Below are 15,536 nucleotides of genomic sequence, written 5' to 3'. Positions count from 1 at the left end.
GTCAAAGAAAAGAAAAAAGCAAAAATTGAGTTTGTTAATTTGATGACTTGCAGGATTTTTGTTTTTTCATGGGATGTTTATATTCAACAATGAATTATAAATACTGGCAATTACAAGTCAGTCAGTGGTATTTGTTTTAGTTTTAGTCTTTCTTGATCCATGACACCAACTATTAAAAACGTCTGGTGTGATGTACTCCTTACTTACTCTTTGATCCGAAAGTTTCAGATTTAAATAATAACTGTGCCAAGTTTAGATTGTGTTCATGTATGGATTCTTGTGTTTAAACAGTGTTTAAGAATGAGAGAAGTTTTCTTTTCTTAAATGTGAAAACAGGTTTTGATATCAGTACCAAAACTCAGGTATCAAATTTTGCAGTATATAAAATCAATTCAAATGTTATCCAGCCATAGATGTGATATGTTGGTTGTTTTTGTTTTACTTTTGATTTAGTTTGAGTTTTTTCTTCCTCTTTAATTTTTTAGGGTTAAGGGTCAGGAATGGATGAGAAAGACTTGTCCATTTAAAGGCTCATATGAGTCTGTGGTGGGTCAGAGATGACAGTATTCACATTCTCATGAATATTTGACAGTTTCTCTATCTTTATTACTGGAGAAACTTCATGTCATTCAATTAATATTATTTTACATGAACAATTGTGCTTTTGCATTGAGCTCAGTTTAATTTTTGAACTTGTTGGGTGGTGAAAATGAGTCGTATGCTCCAGTCTTATACATTTAAGAGCAGTTAAAGTTATCATTGTGTATTTTCTGTGTATTTGTCACTATGTTTTTTGGTATTTTGTGTGCTTGCATGGTGGGGCTAAACGTAGTTTGTATTGATCCATTAGGTGGCCATCAGCTTATTGATCACTCCTTGACCTGATTGATGTGAAGTTTGGCCAGTAGACCAATTGATTAAATGATAATTGTGTGTGTGTGTGTGTGTGTGTGTGTGTGTGTGTGTGTGTGTTCTCTCCAGGCGCGGCTGTGGAAGGAAAAGGAAAGGGACACCCGTGAAAGTCTTTGTTACACACAGTGAGGAGGAGAACGTGCCTGAACACAGCTTCAATCCAGGTGTGTGTTTGTGTGTGTTATATCTGCATGCCATATTCATAGTGCCATCAGCTGTGTGTGTGTGTGTGTGTGTGTGTGTGTGTGTGTGTGTGTGTGTGTGTGTGTGTGTGTGTGTGTGTGTGTGTGTGCATCTGTCTGTGTGATCAGTGTGGGGGTGGAGCGTGTGCAAGTGAGTGTGACCTACTTTTGTGCGTGTGTATGTGTGTGCTGGCCATGTATGTGCTGCGATGTGCACCTGTGTATGTGCTCTAGAGAAAGGGGTAATGACCTCAGTGTGTGTGTGTGTGTGTGTGTGTGCATATATATGTGTGCTGCATACTTGCATATAATCCTTTTATCCTGACTGTTGTTGTGCTCTCAGGTGATCGTAAGGAAGCAGCAGAGAATAAACGGCCCACACTGGACGGGCCTTTCTACAACACAGAGCCTGCTCCTCACAGCTGGTTAGTCTAAATCTGTGTGGTTAAATTAATTGCTGTTTGTAGATTTTTTGGCGGTTTGCATAATATAAAAAATACTGTATTCATTACTAAAATGGTTAAACAGTCCCTGCAGGCTGGTACTTTCACTCAGATTTAGAAAATAATGAATGGTTGCTGATCTTAACTCCTCACTGGAGAAGCAGCTCCTCTGAATCTTTGTCCTCAGGACTCACACAGCTTGGTTGGTCTTCATTTTAGCCATATATTCAGGCTATTTTACACCTGAAATGTCAGAAGAATGTACCTGATCAACTGGTAGAATAGAAAAATAACGGCACTCCCAGGACAATGATTGAGAATCACTGCCCTGAAGCAATGGCATGAGCTCTTAGGTGTTTGCTTTGTACTCATTCAACTGCTCTGGATCTACCCAGTTAAGCACACGACCCTGTGGCTAAAAGAATGTAAATACAATATGAAAAGATTATTACAATTGTATTGCAACTGTTCATATACGATTGAAAAATACCAATTAGAGCAATTTTTGATGCACACATGACCAAATTATAGAATGAATGCAGGATTAAAACTGGATCTGACAACATGTGACCCCTTTGCATATTTTCTCACAAAGAAATGGATGTATAAGATTAGAAAAATAGTGCAATTAATGAGTATTGTCATTTATTGTTGAATTTGGGAGTGAATTTTTGGATAATTGATACATTGTTTTAATTGGTAAAAATAACCAAAGGATTGACATCTCTACAACAAACATCTTAATTTACTAGAGCCCAAGGTGAAATACCACACAGTACAAAACCTTAGAATCTGTACTTTTTTGGCAAATAAATTATTTTTAAGTACTATTTATTTAATTGACTGTTAAACAACAGTTGGGTTAACATCTTTCCAGTCCAACCAAGAAAAATAAAATAAATATACTTACAGCACATGTTTTCTGATGAAAGTATTTAACTGTACTTCCAACCCATCTCCCTTCTCATCTTCCAGTGGTCTGTCGGAGCAGGCTCATGACAAATTCTCCAATGGATCCAAGACCAGCTCCTGCTCAGCTTCCACACCAGCTCCAGCTGCTTCCTCTGCATCCACCCCAACACCAGTCCCCGCTCCCGCTCCTGCCCTGGCCACAGCGACTTCAGCTCAGGCTCCATCTCTGACACCTGCATCCACAGCTCCGGCCGCCCCAACCGCCTCTGCTCCAGCCCCAACAGCCAGCTCCTTCCCTCCCTCCCCTAACTGTCGTATCAGAGAGGTCCACTGTGGCAGCCAGGTGCGACTGGTTGTTATCGCCATCCGAGACATCACCAAGGGAGAGGAGATCACTGTGGACTACAGCCTGACTGAGTGGGGAGAGAACCTGGTCAGTGTGTTAAAAGAGCACGAAGACACATGTACACCACACACTTTATGTTAAGATAATTCTCAAGACATTTGATGACATTAATGCCCTCACCATTAACACCCAGATCCTCTCAAAGCTATTTGCTGATGTTGTTATGGGTTTGTTGCGTGGCCAAATACAGACAACCTGACTGATACTTCCAGTGCAGTTTTAATGTAATTTAGTTGGAGAGAAGATGTGTAGCAAGCAATCGAGGAGAAATTATTTGTAACAGGAAAAGATACTTTCCAGAGCAGTGGCCTCGTTTATAAAACGGTGTGTAGGATCTAAGGATGCATGATATTTAATTTTTTTTGTTATCCGATATGCCGATATTTTTCAACTAATTTTGACCGATTGTTGTTGTTGATACTGATATATGCACATATTTTTTTCCTACTTAATTGCAGTAAACATCAAGTGTCACCTGTAATGGAATTACAGTGATGGCCCACCGGCATATATAGACATAAAAATACGATGCTTTTCAAAGCATTCAAAGCATTTACACTTTGTAAAACAACAAAACAGTTTTAACTTAGGTCACATGTAAAACCATATTATATGTCATATTTATTTTTATTTAACATTTTCAAAGATTCATCCTACTTTAACAGGCTTGGATGACATTCTCACCGAGACAAACCAGACAACAGCCATAACCAGGACAAGTTTGACTTATTTCACAAGTTGTAAAATGCATAAATAAATGTGATCTCTATTCACAGGGATCATGTGAATGTAAATGCAGTATACAACTGTACAGCAGCTAAAGGCAACTATCAGTTAGAGACACCAAACCATTACTCTTACTTTCATATTTTGATTACACCAAACTGACTTGTAACTTGTAATGGAGTATTTTCATATTGCTGTATCAGTACTTTTACAAAGTGGTCTGACATGCAGATTGATGCCAAGAAGCGTGATGCTGTACACTGTCATTGTATGGACTAGTGGGGAGGTACAGGGACACCAACCAAAGCTCACCACTTAGCATTTTTGTTAAGCATCTACTGTATAGAGACCATACACTCAATGTCTAAAACACCACAAACACTGTATTCAATTATAATTACTCCAAAATCCAGCATACAGGTGTTTCTCTAATTCACATAATATATGAATGCAGGTGGATAAGCTGTGTGTGTGTGTGTGTGTGTGTGTGTGTGTGTGTGTGTGTGTGTGTGTGTGTGTGTGTGTGTGTGTGTGTGTGTGTGTGTGTGTGTGTGTGTGTGTGAGCCTCTGTGGTGTCTCCAACACGCTCTGTGCACCTGACAGCACAGTCGTGTTCACTGCAGCGATTTTATTTAAAAAAACTAGATGAAAAATAAAAATTGCACTGGGTGATATATGCATAGTATTAGAGGGTAGTATTTAAAATCTATTAGCACTGTGTAATACCTCTGCACAATCTGCAGTACTGTGAAGCTATTTGATGCAGTCTTGGATGTCTACTACTGATGATCATAATTTTGTCAGTTAATTAATGTGGTTGAGGTTAAAAGGAAGAAGCATATTCAAGCGTAATATTGGGGAAACGCAAGCCAGACTCTCCAGGATCCCGCCACATCCTGGCATCATCCTGGCATTATCCTGGCATTTCAGCAGCACTATGCAGCTCTACAACTGACCACGAGAGCAAGTAGCATACTGTCCAGCTCTCTCCTCTGCGCTCCGGGGGTGGGGAATGTGATGGTGAGACAGCGCTGATGAAATATTGAGCGGAATTTGATATGAGATTTGAGGTAGCTTATATCTTTTAAATTGAAAGGTGCTTATGGAATAGTTATGGCTCACTAGCACAAGCACAAATAACACTGCTTGTGCTAGTGAGTTTATGATTAAGTGGATCTATAATTAACGTGATATGAAGTGAAATTAAATGTGTGAGAGAGGAATCATTATACAATCTGGCTTCAATACACCATCTGCGTTGCTAGTTTCTCCTGTTTCCAAAAACGTAGATATAGGTCAGAGTTTCTGTACAGGTGTGCACATTCTCCCGTTAAGTTTGTTTTTATGAATCCCAACTTGTCTGTAGGAAGTGCTGTAAGCCTCTTTCAAGCCCCATTTTGTGCGTACACAAAGGTTATAAATGAGGCCTCAGAACACAGTGCAACCACAGGACATCATGTTTTGATTGGGTGGATCCACCCATGCTTGTTCCACTTAGTAGTTTTTTACTTTAATCTGTTTAACCTTAATCCCCAAACTTAAAATCTAATCCAAAACCAACCACTCCACCAAAGAAATGATGCCACTGAATGTTCCTCGTTTGCTCGGTCCTCAAAAGTATAGATATACACTCACCACTCTGCATATCTCTAATGTCTTTAGATAGGCAATCATATGTGCATTCACACACTGTTGATCAGCCTCTCTCTCTTGTGCTCTCTCTCTCTCTGTCTCTCTCTCACTCACACACACACACACACACATATGCACACATTCTTTCTACACACATAAAGCTAAGCAAGGCATGGGGTTACCATGGTGATGGCTGAGCTCCAGTTTTCTCTCTACCTATAGTGCTTTAGCAACAGTAACCATGGTTATTACATGACATCTGTTCCTTTAATGGATCTCATTAGATTGGATCAATTTACTCCACAAAATGATGATACCAGGATCCATTTAGGGAAATTAAATTGACAAAACTGAGAAATTGACATCAGTGGTTCAAGTGGGACCAAGGATGCTCACAGTTCCTTCGCAGCCAAATTTTAATATCTAAGAAAGCCTAAAATACATCTTCTTTGACCTCAAGAAAAGCAATTTTTATCACTGGTTGATTGATTTGTGTTGTATGGTTTGATTGATAATGCCATGTTTGTTACTCATGAGAAGTTAACAGTGTTTGAAAGCATATCTCTGTTCACGTCCTTTGTTTGGCTTGTTAGTGTGGATTTGGAGTCTTAATCAACCTCTGTGCCAACGACCCACTGCGGAGGGGTGTCCTGCTTTCTGAGTGACAGCTGAGGCTGATTGTGAAGGCAAATATTAATGAGCATCGGGCCAGCTGTTTTAATGTGATTGCTCTGTGTTCTGTAGGGTTTCCGTGGTACTGTATCTCCAGCTCAACATGAGTGCAACTCTGACACCGAGAATAACAGCAGTATCAAAAAGGTAAAACACAAACACCACCTGTTTTCTGAAAGCACACAGTCACACTGACAAGATATCGATTTAAAATGTGCAGTTTTGTTGTTACCACACATTGTACACCAATTGCCAAATTTGACACTTGGTTTTTGGGGTGGTTACCTTTCACTCTAACTTATGTCTTCTAAAATAGCAACTAGTTACTTTAGTCATTTATCTTTTATAACTATTTATCTTTAATAAACATAAAAATGAGCACACATATTTTGATTAATTCTTAACCTAAATGCAAATATTGAGTTGTACATATATAGTGTAAGTATTCAAGAAAACGGAGTTCCAACACCATGTAACACTGACAAAACATCCGCTGTGAGAGGGTCTTTAATTTTAAATCACAATATATACAACATTTTTGATCTACTATCTACTTCTGCTTTGGGATGCCTTTCCTTAAAGATGTTGCCGTACAAAATTACACCGACTGTACATCTGTCTGGATGTGGGTGGACATCACTGATGTTGGAAACGACATCATCATTCTCATTAAGTCCTTGTCTCCCTGCTCTGGATAAATTGTTTTATTATGTGTTGTAATGTCATAAGACCAGTGGTTTACAGTGAATAAACCAGGGCAGCAGGTGACATGTCACTGTCTATCTCTTCCAGGAGGACGAGCCCCTCTCCCTGACAACCCAGCAGCAGCGGCAGCAGCATCAGCATCAGGAGTATGTCACCCCCTCATGGTCTCTCTCCCCCTCCTCCTCCCCCATCTCCCACTCCGATGCCAGTGACTCAGATGCAGGGGATGAGGACAACGCCAGCCCCAGGGGACGTGCACCACGTCGACGCAAGAAACGCCGCGGCACTCCTTCAAAGAAAAAGACCCCCCATCGGACCCCACCTGGGCGTCCACCTCTAGTCTCCCCCGTGAGCGTTCCTCATCACAACCGTCCGCTTCCCTCACCCCACCCTTCGCCACAGTCCTCACCTCCATGCTCACCTTCCTCCTCCTCTTCAGCTAAGCCGTTGTTCAAAACTCCAGCACCATTGGGCCCAAACAGCACAAGCAACGTCAACTCTAATGTCCACAGAGGAGGAGTGTCCATAGACTCCATGCGCCAAACCTGCGAATACTGTGGACGTCACTTCCGCTCCCTGGGCCGTCATTTAGACAAACACCATGCCCACCAGCCAGACGTGTGCTCTGCCCTCGTGGAGCGCTACACACAGATGCCCCGCCTGCACGCACAGAGCACAAACCCTGCCGCAGCTCAAACTCAGCAGCAGCATTCAAAGTCGTCACAGGCTATGATACAGAGCCGCAGTTCAGAACTTTTACAGAGTGGTGTCCAAGACCTCTCCATGTCTCCACCTACTCTCACAGCGGCCAACCAATCCCCTGCGTCCTCTGGAAGAAACTCCACCCCACCTGTGCTGACGCCTCCACGAGGACAGAACGCAGTGCCGGTGTCTGTCTTAAAGAGGAGCCCACCCCCTGTGGCTGTGCCCCCATCTAGGAAGGGAGGAGTGAGGAGGCTAAAGAAAGAGAGACAGGAGGAAGAGGATGAGGACGATGAAGAAGACGTGGAGGTAGTGGAGGTAAAGAGGCCCAAAGAAGAGGAGGAAGTAGAGGTGGTGTGCCCTCAGTCATTCACCAGCAAGTTGGCCAAAGGGATAGACACACCAAAAGAAGAGGAAGATGAGGAGGATGAGGAAGAAGAGGAGGAGGAGGAAGAGGAGAATGGAGTGATGGAAGTGGAGGATGAAAGTGGGACAGAGGATAAGGAAAAGGACCTGCTGAGGTAATTTGATGCCGTCTTATCTGGCTCTGAGAGCAAATCTGTGAGATTGTGTCTGTAACATGCACCTCAGCAGGTACTTTTTTCCCCTTCAACTGCTTAATATGTTCTCTTGATTGTAATTAACAGTAACTCCATAAAAATATGTTTAAGATTTCAAATATAAGAGAAAATTGCACTCACAGTCATAACCACTGTATATTCACGTTTGTCAGGCCAGATTGTACACTACCTTACAAATCTATTTTTCAAAGTTGACTCAACGCACAGCTGAAAAACACCCAATGTAGCGTCACTGTAAGAGAAAGAGTGCTGAGAGGACAAGGACAAAAGACATGAATACACAATTTAACACTTATAATTTAAAATGAATGTACTCTAGTTTGTCTCTTATCAGGATACAGGCACTGGCCAAGTAACACTTCTTCCTTCCCTGAATGACTGTACTATCCACAGCATCCTGTAATTTCAGTTTTGCTGGCATAATTAGCCTTTGGAAATGAATTAATACAAGGGCACAATAAAACAGATAACTTGTGCTCACACTGTGTAATTTCAGAGATTAGTTACTAATTGAAAGGATCGGATCGCTAAATTGTGCGCACAAATTGCATGATAGCTGGTATATTAAACTGACTGTAGGATATTGCAATAAACTACCCAAAAACAGAAACTAATACTGTTGAATAAAAGATGAATAAGTGAACTAACTCACTCACTTTCTCTCTCCACTTCCAGCAGTTCGGGACGTCACCACATGCTGCCCCTCCTCTCATCCTTGTCCTCTCTAGTTCTGTACCTCCGTCGGCTGCAGCACTCTGCCTTCTTGTCTCTGTCTCGGCAGCTACAGTCAGCCGAGGCCTGGCGCCTTCTGTGTCACTCCAGCCTGGCGCTCCTCATCCTGTACAACCGACGACGTGAGTGTGAGGTCTCAAAGCTGTCCATCGCCGAATACCGAGCTCGCATCACTCCCCAGTGCCCTGTACCCGTTCCACCTGGTGCCCCCCCGGCTCTCACCCCACTAGAGGCTTCCCTGTCCCCCTTTGAGCGTCTGGTGCTTCCCCACCTCCCTCGAGTAGGGGTCCAGGGTAAACGTGGACGAATCCAACCCCTCATTCTTCCCCCTCACTGCGAGCCTTGCCTGGAGCTCCTCCTGCAGACACGGCAAGATGTGGGAGTGGACCCCACAAACCCATATGTTTTCGCCAGGCCCTACCATTCCCCTGCCACACCACTGCGAGGAACTGACCTCCTCCGCAGCTTGGCCCGCTCCAGCGGCACCCGTAACCCCCGAGCCCTGACCCAGACCAGGGTTCGGCGCCAGGTAGCAATCCTGACCCAACTGCTGCTTCTTGGAGAGGGAGAGGAGCCCGGGCAGGTAGGAGGCAACGCCGTAGAGAGGCTGGAGCACTTCCTGGAGAGAGAGTACCATGTGACACAGAACTGTGCCGGAATTGGCCAAGACCCAGGCCTGATGGGCAGAGTGGGCCGAGTTGTGCTATGTGGAGAGCGAGATGGAGTGCTGTTCAGAGGAATGAGCCTGAACCACATCTGCTTGGAGCTGGATGGTGAGGTGGATGAATGGCTGAACGAATGAGTGCGACTGTTGTCCAAGTAAAGCTGTGTCATCCCTCCCTTTACGCTGCCGGTCATTTACTGGCTGTTCCAGTATTTGTGGATTTTTGTGTGAATGGGAAGTGTTTGAAATGGAAACGTATAGACTTGTGACACATTAGACTAATAAGTTATTTTTTCTTTCCCCCCTCTCTTCTTACAACACTTCCTTTCCCTCCTTCTTTCCAGTCATGTCAGGAAACTCTGCAGACTCGTACTCAGAGGGAGAGTCTGATGGGGAGCAGATGAAGGAGAAGCCCGAGACGCCTGCCCCTGCTCCTGTTCCGACCCCGACACCAACACCCACCCTGCTGTATGTCAGGAAGGGCAAGAACAACGGACGTGTGGGACGACCCAAGAAGCTCAAAAACACCCAGCAGCCACCCCCTCCAGCTCCTCCGCCTCCACTTGTCAACCGCAAGAGAGGCTCAGGTCAGCCCAAATCAGGTTTGTTTGGGTTTTAAGTGAAAGTGAATTCACACCTAGAGGTAAAAAAAATGTGCCAGAAAGAACAAAAAACTATTGCAAAAACACCCAATGAACAAAATGATGAAACAACTAAATAACATAAATAATAAAATTATAAATTAATTTAAAATAATTATTATCTAAGATGTCAAAATGTGAAAAAACCCAAGAAAACAAGAAGAGGGGGAAAAAATACATTATGACACAGGCTATTCAGAAGGTGAAGCTCAAGGTGTATCAGTAGGTTTTTATCGCAGCAGGGATGCTTCACTGGTCAAAAGAAAGAAAACACTTTTAAGGACACATTCAAGAGAAATAAAATAATATGAAATAATATTTACAAGTTCAGAATTTACATTTAAAAGTAACAACTGATGTTTGAGAGGGTGAGAATGATCAGTGTCTTACATTAAAGTTAGAATCAGTGTGAGAGTGGATGAAAGCTTTATGTGGATTGGGCTAAATTACATTATTTATATGTAGTGATTTCAATTTAAAATGAACTGTAAATGCAAGTTAGTGATGTGTATTTGATGTTTGTTATTTCTTTTAACTCTCACCCTATCAATATATTTAACACGCAAGGACTTCTGACTGAATAAACTATTTTAATAAACCCTAACCCTAACCCATCATATCCAATAACTTGTTTCTCCTCAAAAGGTTATTAGTTATGTAACTAACTTATGTCCTCTTAAAAGAACAGATTACTGTTACTACTTTTAGGAAAAGTTACAATTCAATTGTATATTGTGTAACTTGAAAATGTATACTTTTGTTGAATACAAATTGCAGCTTTTATCACAAGTACAATATTTCTACAAAGGCTTCAAAATGAAAGACAGAGTGTACCCCCCACACTCTGATAATGTGTGTTACTTTAAATTAGGATCCATGGCAAACATGAACTCAATAAATAATTTCATCTATTAAAAATGCATTTGCGGAATTGGGTGCATTTGACTAGAGTCCCCAAGGCCTCTCGAACATTGGTATATTTAGAAAGCACTAATTAAAACAGAAAGAGAAAACAATGATATGAAGTCTTTAGAAACAAATTGATTGAAAAAGTAATGAAAAATCGTAATGATTGAATAAAGCACAAGTGAGATATGACAGAAAGTATATCTGTGACATCTGCAGGTACCTAAGTCAGTAAGATTAAGCTTAATGTTTGTGTTTCCAGTTTTGTATGTGATTCAAAATTTGTAGCATCTTTAGATTTAGAACCAATTTCCTTATGTTTATACTTTTGCTTTTGTATATGTTTTATACTTAAGGGCCACCATACATTTAAAGGCACCAGTTCAAAACAATATTAGCTTGTAACAAACTGGAGTCTGAAACAAGGCTGCTATCAATTATTACTTAATCATCCATTAAAGTGCCATCTATTTCTCGCTAAATCTATTAATTACAGCTTTAAAATGAAACACAAGAAAACAGTGAAACATACCTGTCACATTATCCCAGTGCGCAAGGTGATATCTTTTGAGATATTTTCTTTGCTCAGCTGATGATCCAAAATCAACAGGTATTCAATTTATTATCATAACAGACTATAAAAACGCTGAAGCCATTGAGGTTTTTAACATTCTTACTTTTAAAATAATATAATCGATTATCAAAATTGTGGCAGATTAAACTAGTAGTTTTGAGTACTGCAGCTTACATTGTCAGACAGTCAGTATTGTCAAAGCAAAAGATAATAATTCTAATTATTACAGGAGCAAAAACAGCATGCAGACTCTGTGTGGACTTAATTTTTGCCTTTTTGAACCTGGTATCAAAAGGTTTTAACTGCTAATGAAGACAACTGTTTCTTTACATTTGTTATATTACATTTTTAACATTACTTTCATAATTAAAAGATGCAGATGATATTTATTCAAAAGGAAAAAATGACTGAGATGGTATGATAGGGATTCAATTTGTGTTTTCCTGGTCCTAAAGGCTGGATTATAGTTCAGTGTCTATTGAACAATGAAGTTTGTTCATGTTCAGCTTCAGTGTGCAACTATGACTGGTGAATTTGGAAAGAAAAGCAGGAAAAAACTGACTCCATTGTCTCCTCTTGTCCTCTCAGGAAAGCGTGGTGTCCTGAAGCGTCCCTGGTCAGAGGCAGAGCGTGCAGCAGTCGAGGAGCACTTGACCCAAAACATCACAGAGCTTCGTGTCCCCGCCAAGGCTGACTGTGAGCGCTGCCTGCAGCAGTGCCCCTTATTGGTCAGCAACCATCGTGACTGGCGAGCCATCAAGTTTTACTGCCACAACCGCATCCAGCTGTTGAAGAAAAATCAGCGGCGTGAAAGTGAGCCGCTGCCCCTCACTGTCTGCTGAGAGAGGAAGCAGTTGAGGGAGGGGAGAGGGGAGTGGGGGTAGGCGGAGCCTAGTAAATGAGCAGATTCTCAAATGGTACCCTGCTGCCCAGGAAATGCACTAATTTTGAGAGGACGGTCCTAAATTTCACTCCACCATTCTGGTAGCGTGATTTGTTTTTGACTTCTAATTAGAAAACGGATGGCTTTTCTACATTTAGCCACACAAAAACATAAATTGCAATCACTTTTTCTGCTGCTTTACTTTAACGTCTTAAAATTACACTAGAGTCTTTATGGTGCTCCTGGTTTGAGGGTTACAGTGCAAGTCTTGTCGAAAGCAGTGTGCTTGGACGGGTGCTGTTTGAGACATGCCTTAGGGGGACTTCAGAGACCACGGCACTGGCTGCAGCCTGTGTCGTGTTGTATATGGACTTTTGTTTCCTCCTTCCAAAAACGGATACACTAGATTGAAATGTAAACAAGGGAGGAAAACATGCCCTACAGTGTTGTTATATGAACGTCGTGAAGTAGCATTAGCGTTTTATGCACTTGGAGACGTTAATAGGACAAGTGGCCTGTGCTTAGGCCACACTTTTCTTAATAGTGGCTTTATAAATAGATTAAGCCTATCTACTGCTAACCTAGAAAAATAGCCAGATCTCTGTCGTAACAAGCTACTTCTTTCATGCAGCTGTCTGTGCAATTCTGACCTTGGTTTCACTATATGTAGATCCTTAATTTACCATTAAGGTACTAGGTAATGAATCAGTTACTACTTTTGCAGTTACTATTAAGTTTTTCTGTACTGTTTTGTTGAAACATACAACATTACGATGAAGATGATTTTTTTTTTTTGACAAACTCCGCTGTGGGAGTTGTGAATTTCGTTTGAGAGACAATTAAATGGCGTCAGAATGTCGACTGTCTTACTTTTGAATACCTAAGATGTTTAATCAAACTACAAAGCCCAGAAACATTAGAACGGTTCTGAAACCTGTTGGACTTGAGTCCTCTTTCCCAAAAAACAGGTACAGAAAAGATGTCAGCAGCTACCATTTTTTTCCCTGAGGAACAGTATATTTATGTTTCAAATTGTTTGTTGTTGTTATTCTGTTGTTGTCTTTTCTTTATTTTTATTTTGTTGCCTGTTGCACATTTGTTATTTGAAGCAGTAAAAAAAGGTGCTATAGGCCAATAAGCTGGATATCACTTTATATGTGGAAAAGAGATTCTCGTCGGTGGTGTTAGAAGTCTCTTAAAAAGTGGGCATTTATCAAGAGAAGTGATTGTTCTGTGTCGCCACGTTTGTTGCATTGTCTGTGTTGTCTTTTTCCAACGGCTAGAGCTCCTCCTGTCCTTTCCCAGCCACACTACACAGTCTGCAGCTTGACCCAGATTTTTGGTTTCATTTGAGAGTCGCTGGAAATCTGCGTCCATCGGACTAAAACCTCCATGAAACCTCAAGACAGATACTTGAAATTAATTTAAACCTTTTGCAGAACCCTTATGTTCTTTCTTGCTCTAGCCTTGCCAGTTACACTGTACATAACAAATATATTATCATTACGCTAACTGGTCGTTTGTGCTAGACTATATGTAGCTTTTTCCATTTCTGAGTTATTGCTATCTGTACATAAGCCTGTTTGTAAATACTCCTCAGAGAAACAAAGAAAAAACACAATGTATGACATGCCTTGGTTATTGTGTTATGTTTTTTCTTTTTTATAAGTCTTATAAAAATTTAAAGCTCTATATTGTGGTATTGTGGTTATTTATTTAAGTGCACCATATCGCCAGAAAAAGTGAAATGATTCCCCCAGGTGAAAAGATTGTAGCAATGTGTAATTTATTATGTACTTTATCAGAAAATTGTTGAAAACAATAACCAGAAGCCCAGTTTTTACAGCTTTTTTCTTCTGCATGTAATTCACACTGAAAGACACTAGGTGGAAGTGTTGCTTCATAAAACATAAACTGTTCTGAGCTATACAGTAAGTAGAAATACAAGTTGTGAGAAATCGAGGTAGTTAATGAACATGTCTGTCTCTCCAGTTAGTAAAACTGTTAAGTGGATACATTTACTGACAGTATGACTCAACTGTAGAAATCTTAGAAAGCAGCATGAGGTAATTTCATCAGACTGGCTCCTTGACACTGCTGTCTTTTACTCATGGTGAGTAACCAACAACTCCTCATCTTCAAACATAGTCTGTGACTCCTCAATTAAAAACAAGACCCTCCATCATCCAGTGGCAATCATGTTACTTGCGCAATTTGTCATTTACAACTTCAATATTTATAATTCATTTGATCAGAAAATGTGTTAAAGGTGACTGTCGCCACGTATGTTTATGATCAAACGCTTTTAAACTTTCTATCGTTTAAAGATAAAAGCTTTATAGGTGGAGAATAATTAGATCTGAAGGACTTTGGCTTTCAATAGATTCCAATCCTCTTAATTAAATGTTAGTACTTTGCTTTGAAAGGAGTCTGAGAGGGAGTTGTTCAGACATAGTGAAGGATTATTGACCAAAGATACTCAATTATAGTACGTGTTGCAATGTTTCTTTTTGTCCAGAAGGGGGTGATAAAGCAAATGAATGAACCATCATCTCGTCACAATCAAACCATTAGAAATGTATTTAAGCAAAGAAAGTGCAGTTTGACATTTACCTACTAAGAGCTGGACTCTGTGGCTGCACAAAATCTGGCATTTAACACAAAACATGCTGAAAGGTAAAAGCCATTATTCCTTTGTGATTCTCCTCATGGAGTCTAAACCGACCATAAAGGAGGGCATGCAGATGAGATGAGTACTGTGAAGCAGCATGAGTGATGAGTAAGATTTGAGACGACTGAGATGTGAATTGTGCAAAAGGGTTTTGACTCATTATCAGGAAGATTTATCCAGTGGTGGAAAGTGCATTTACTCAGGTACTGTACTTTTGAGGTACATGTAGCCTACTTTGTTTGAATATTTCCATTTAATGCTACTTTACACTTCGCTCCACGACATGTCAGAGGGAAATATTGAGCTTTCAATTCACAGCTTTAATTATTTCTGAGATCAAGAATTGACAAAATGTATAACAAGCTTTTAATATATAACACATTATTAAAGAAGAAACTTCCGACCTGTTTGGCTTTTGACGTCTTACAAAAAGCAGTATGTAATCGGGGTCACATTTCAGATGTCTACGAGTTGTTAAGCTCCACCAAATAGTGATTTTGGTGTATATTATGGTGGTATTTAATAGTGATGTTTTCATTTTCAAATCCAATATCCAATGTAATGATCCAGTAATTCACCAAAAATAAAAGAT

The 15,536-nt window shown here is 40.7% G+C and overlaps 1 protein-coding gene across 3 annotated transcripts in view; it reads left to right on the top strand.

The window, feature by feature from the left end:
* si:dkey-117m1.4 (serine/arginine repetitive matrix protein 1) overlaps positions 1-13,959 on the top strand; it is a 21,282-nt gene extending 7,323 nt beyond the window's left edge. The window contains exons 2-9 of one of the 3 annotated variants that reach the window (XM_053339149.1): positions 982-1,076; positions 1,438-1,519; positions 2,513-2,882; positions 5,958-6,032; positions 6,678-7,813; positions 8,552-9,378; positions 9,614-9,871; positions 11,979-13,959. In XM_053339149.1, coding sequence (XP_053195124.1) covers positions 982-1,076; positions 1,438-1,519; positions 2,513-2,882; positions 5,958-6,032; positions 6,678-7,813; positions 8,552-9,378; positions 9,614-9,871; positions 11,979-12,232 — 3,097 coding nt within the window. In that variant the 3' untranslated portion in view covers positions 12,233-13,959. Of the gene's footprint in view, positions 1-981; positions 1,077-1,437; positions 1,520-2,512; positions 2,883-5,957; positions 6,033-6,677; positions 7,814-8,548; positions 9,379-9,613; positions 9,872-11,978 lie in introns of all 3 variants that reach the window. The other 2 variants (XM_053339153.1, XM_053339141.1) reach the window with 2 other exon arrangements.
* Positions 13,960-15,536: the final 1,577 nt, after the last annotated feature.

This window comes from Scomber japonicus, chromosome 2 (genome assembly GCF_027409825.1).
Source record: "Scomber japonicus isolate fScoJap1 chromosome 2, fScoJap1.pri, whole genome shotgun sequence".
NCBI lineage: Eukaryota > Metazoa > Chordata > Actinopteri > Scombriformes > Scombridae > Scomber > Scomber japonicus.
The sequence above is the reverse complement of the archived record's forward strand: the minus strand, read 5'-3'. Positions and strand labels throughout refer to the sequence as shown.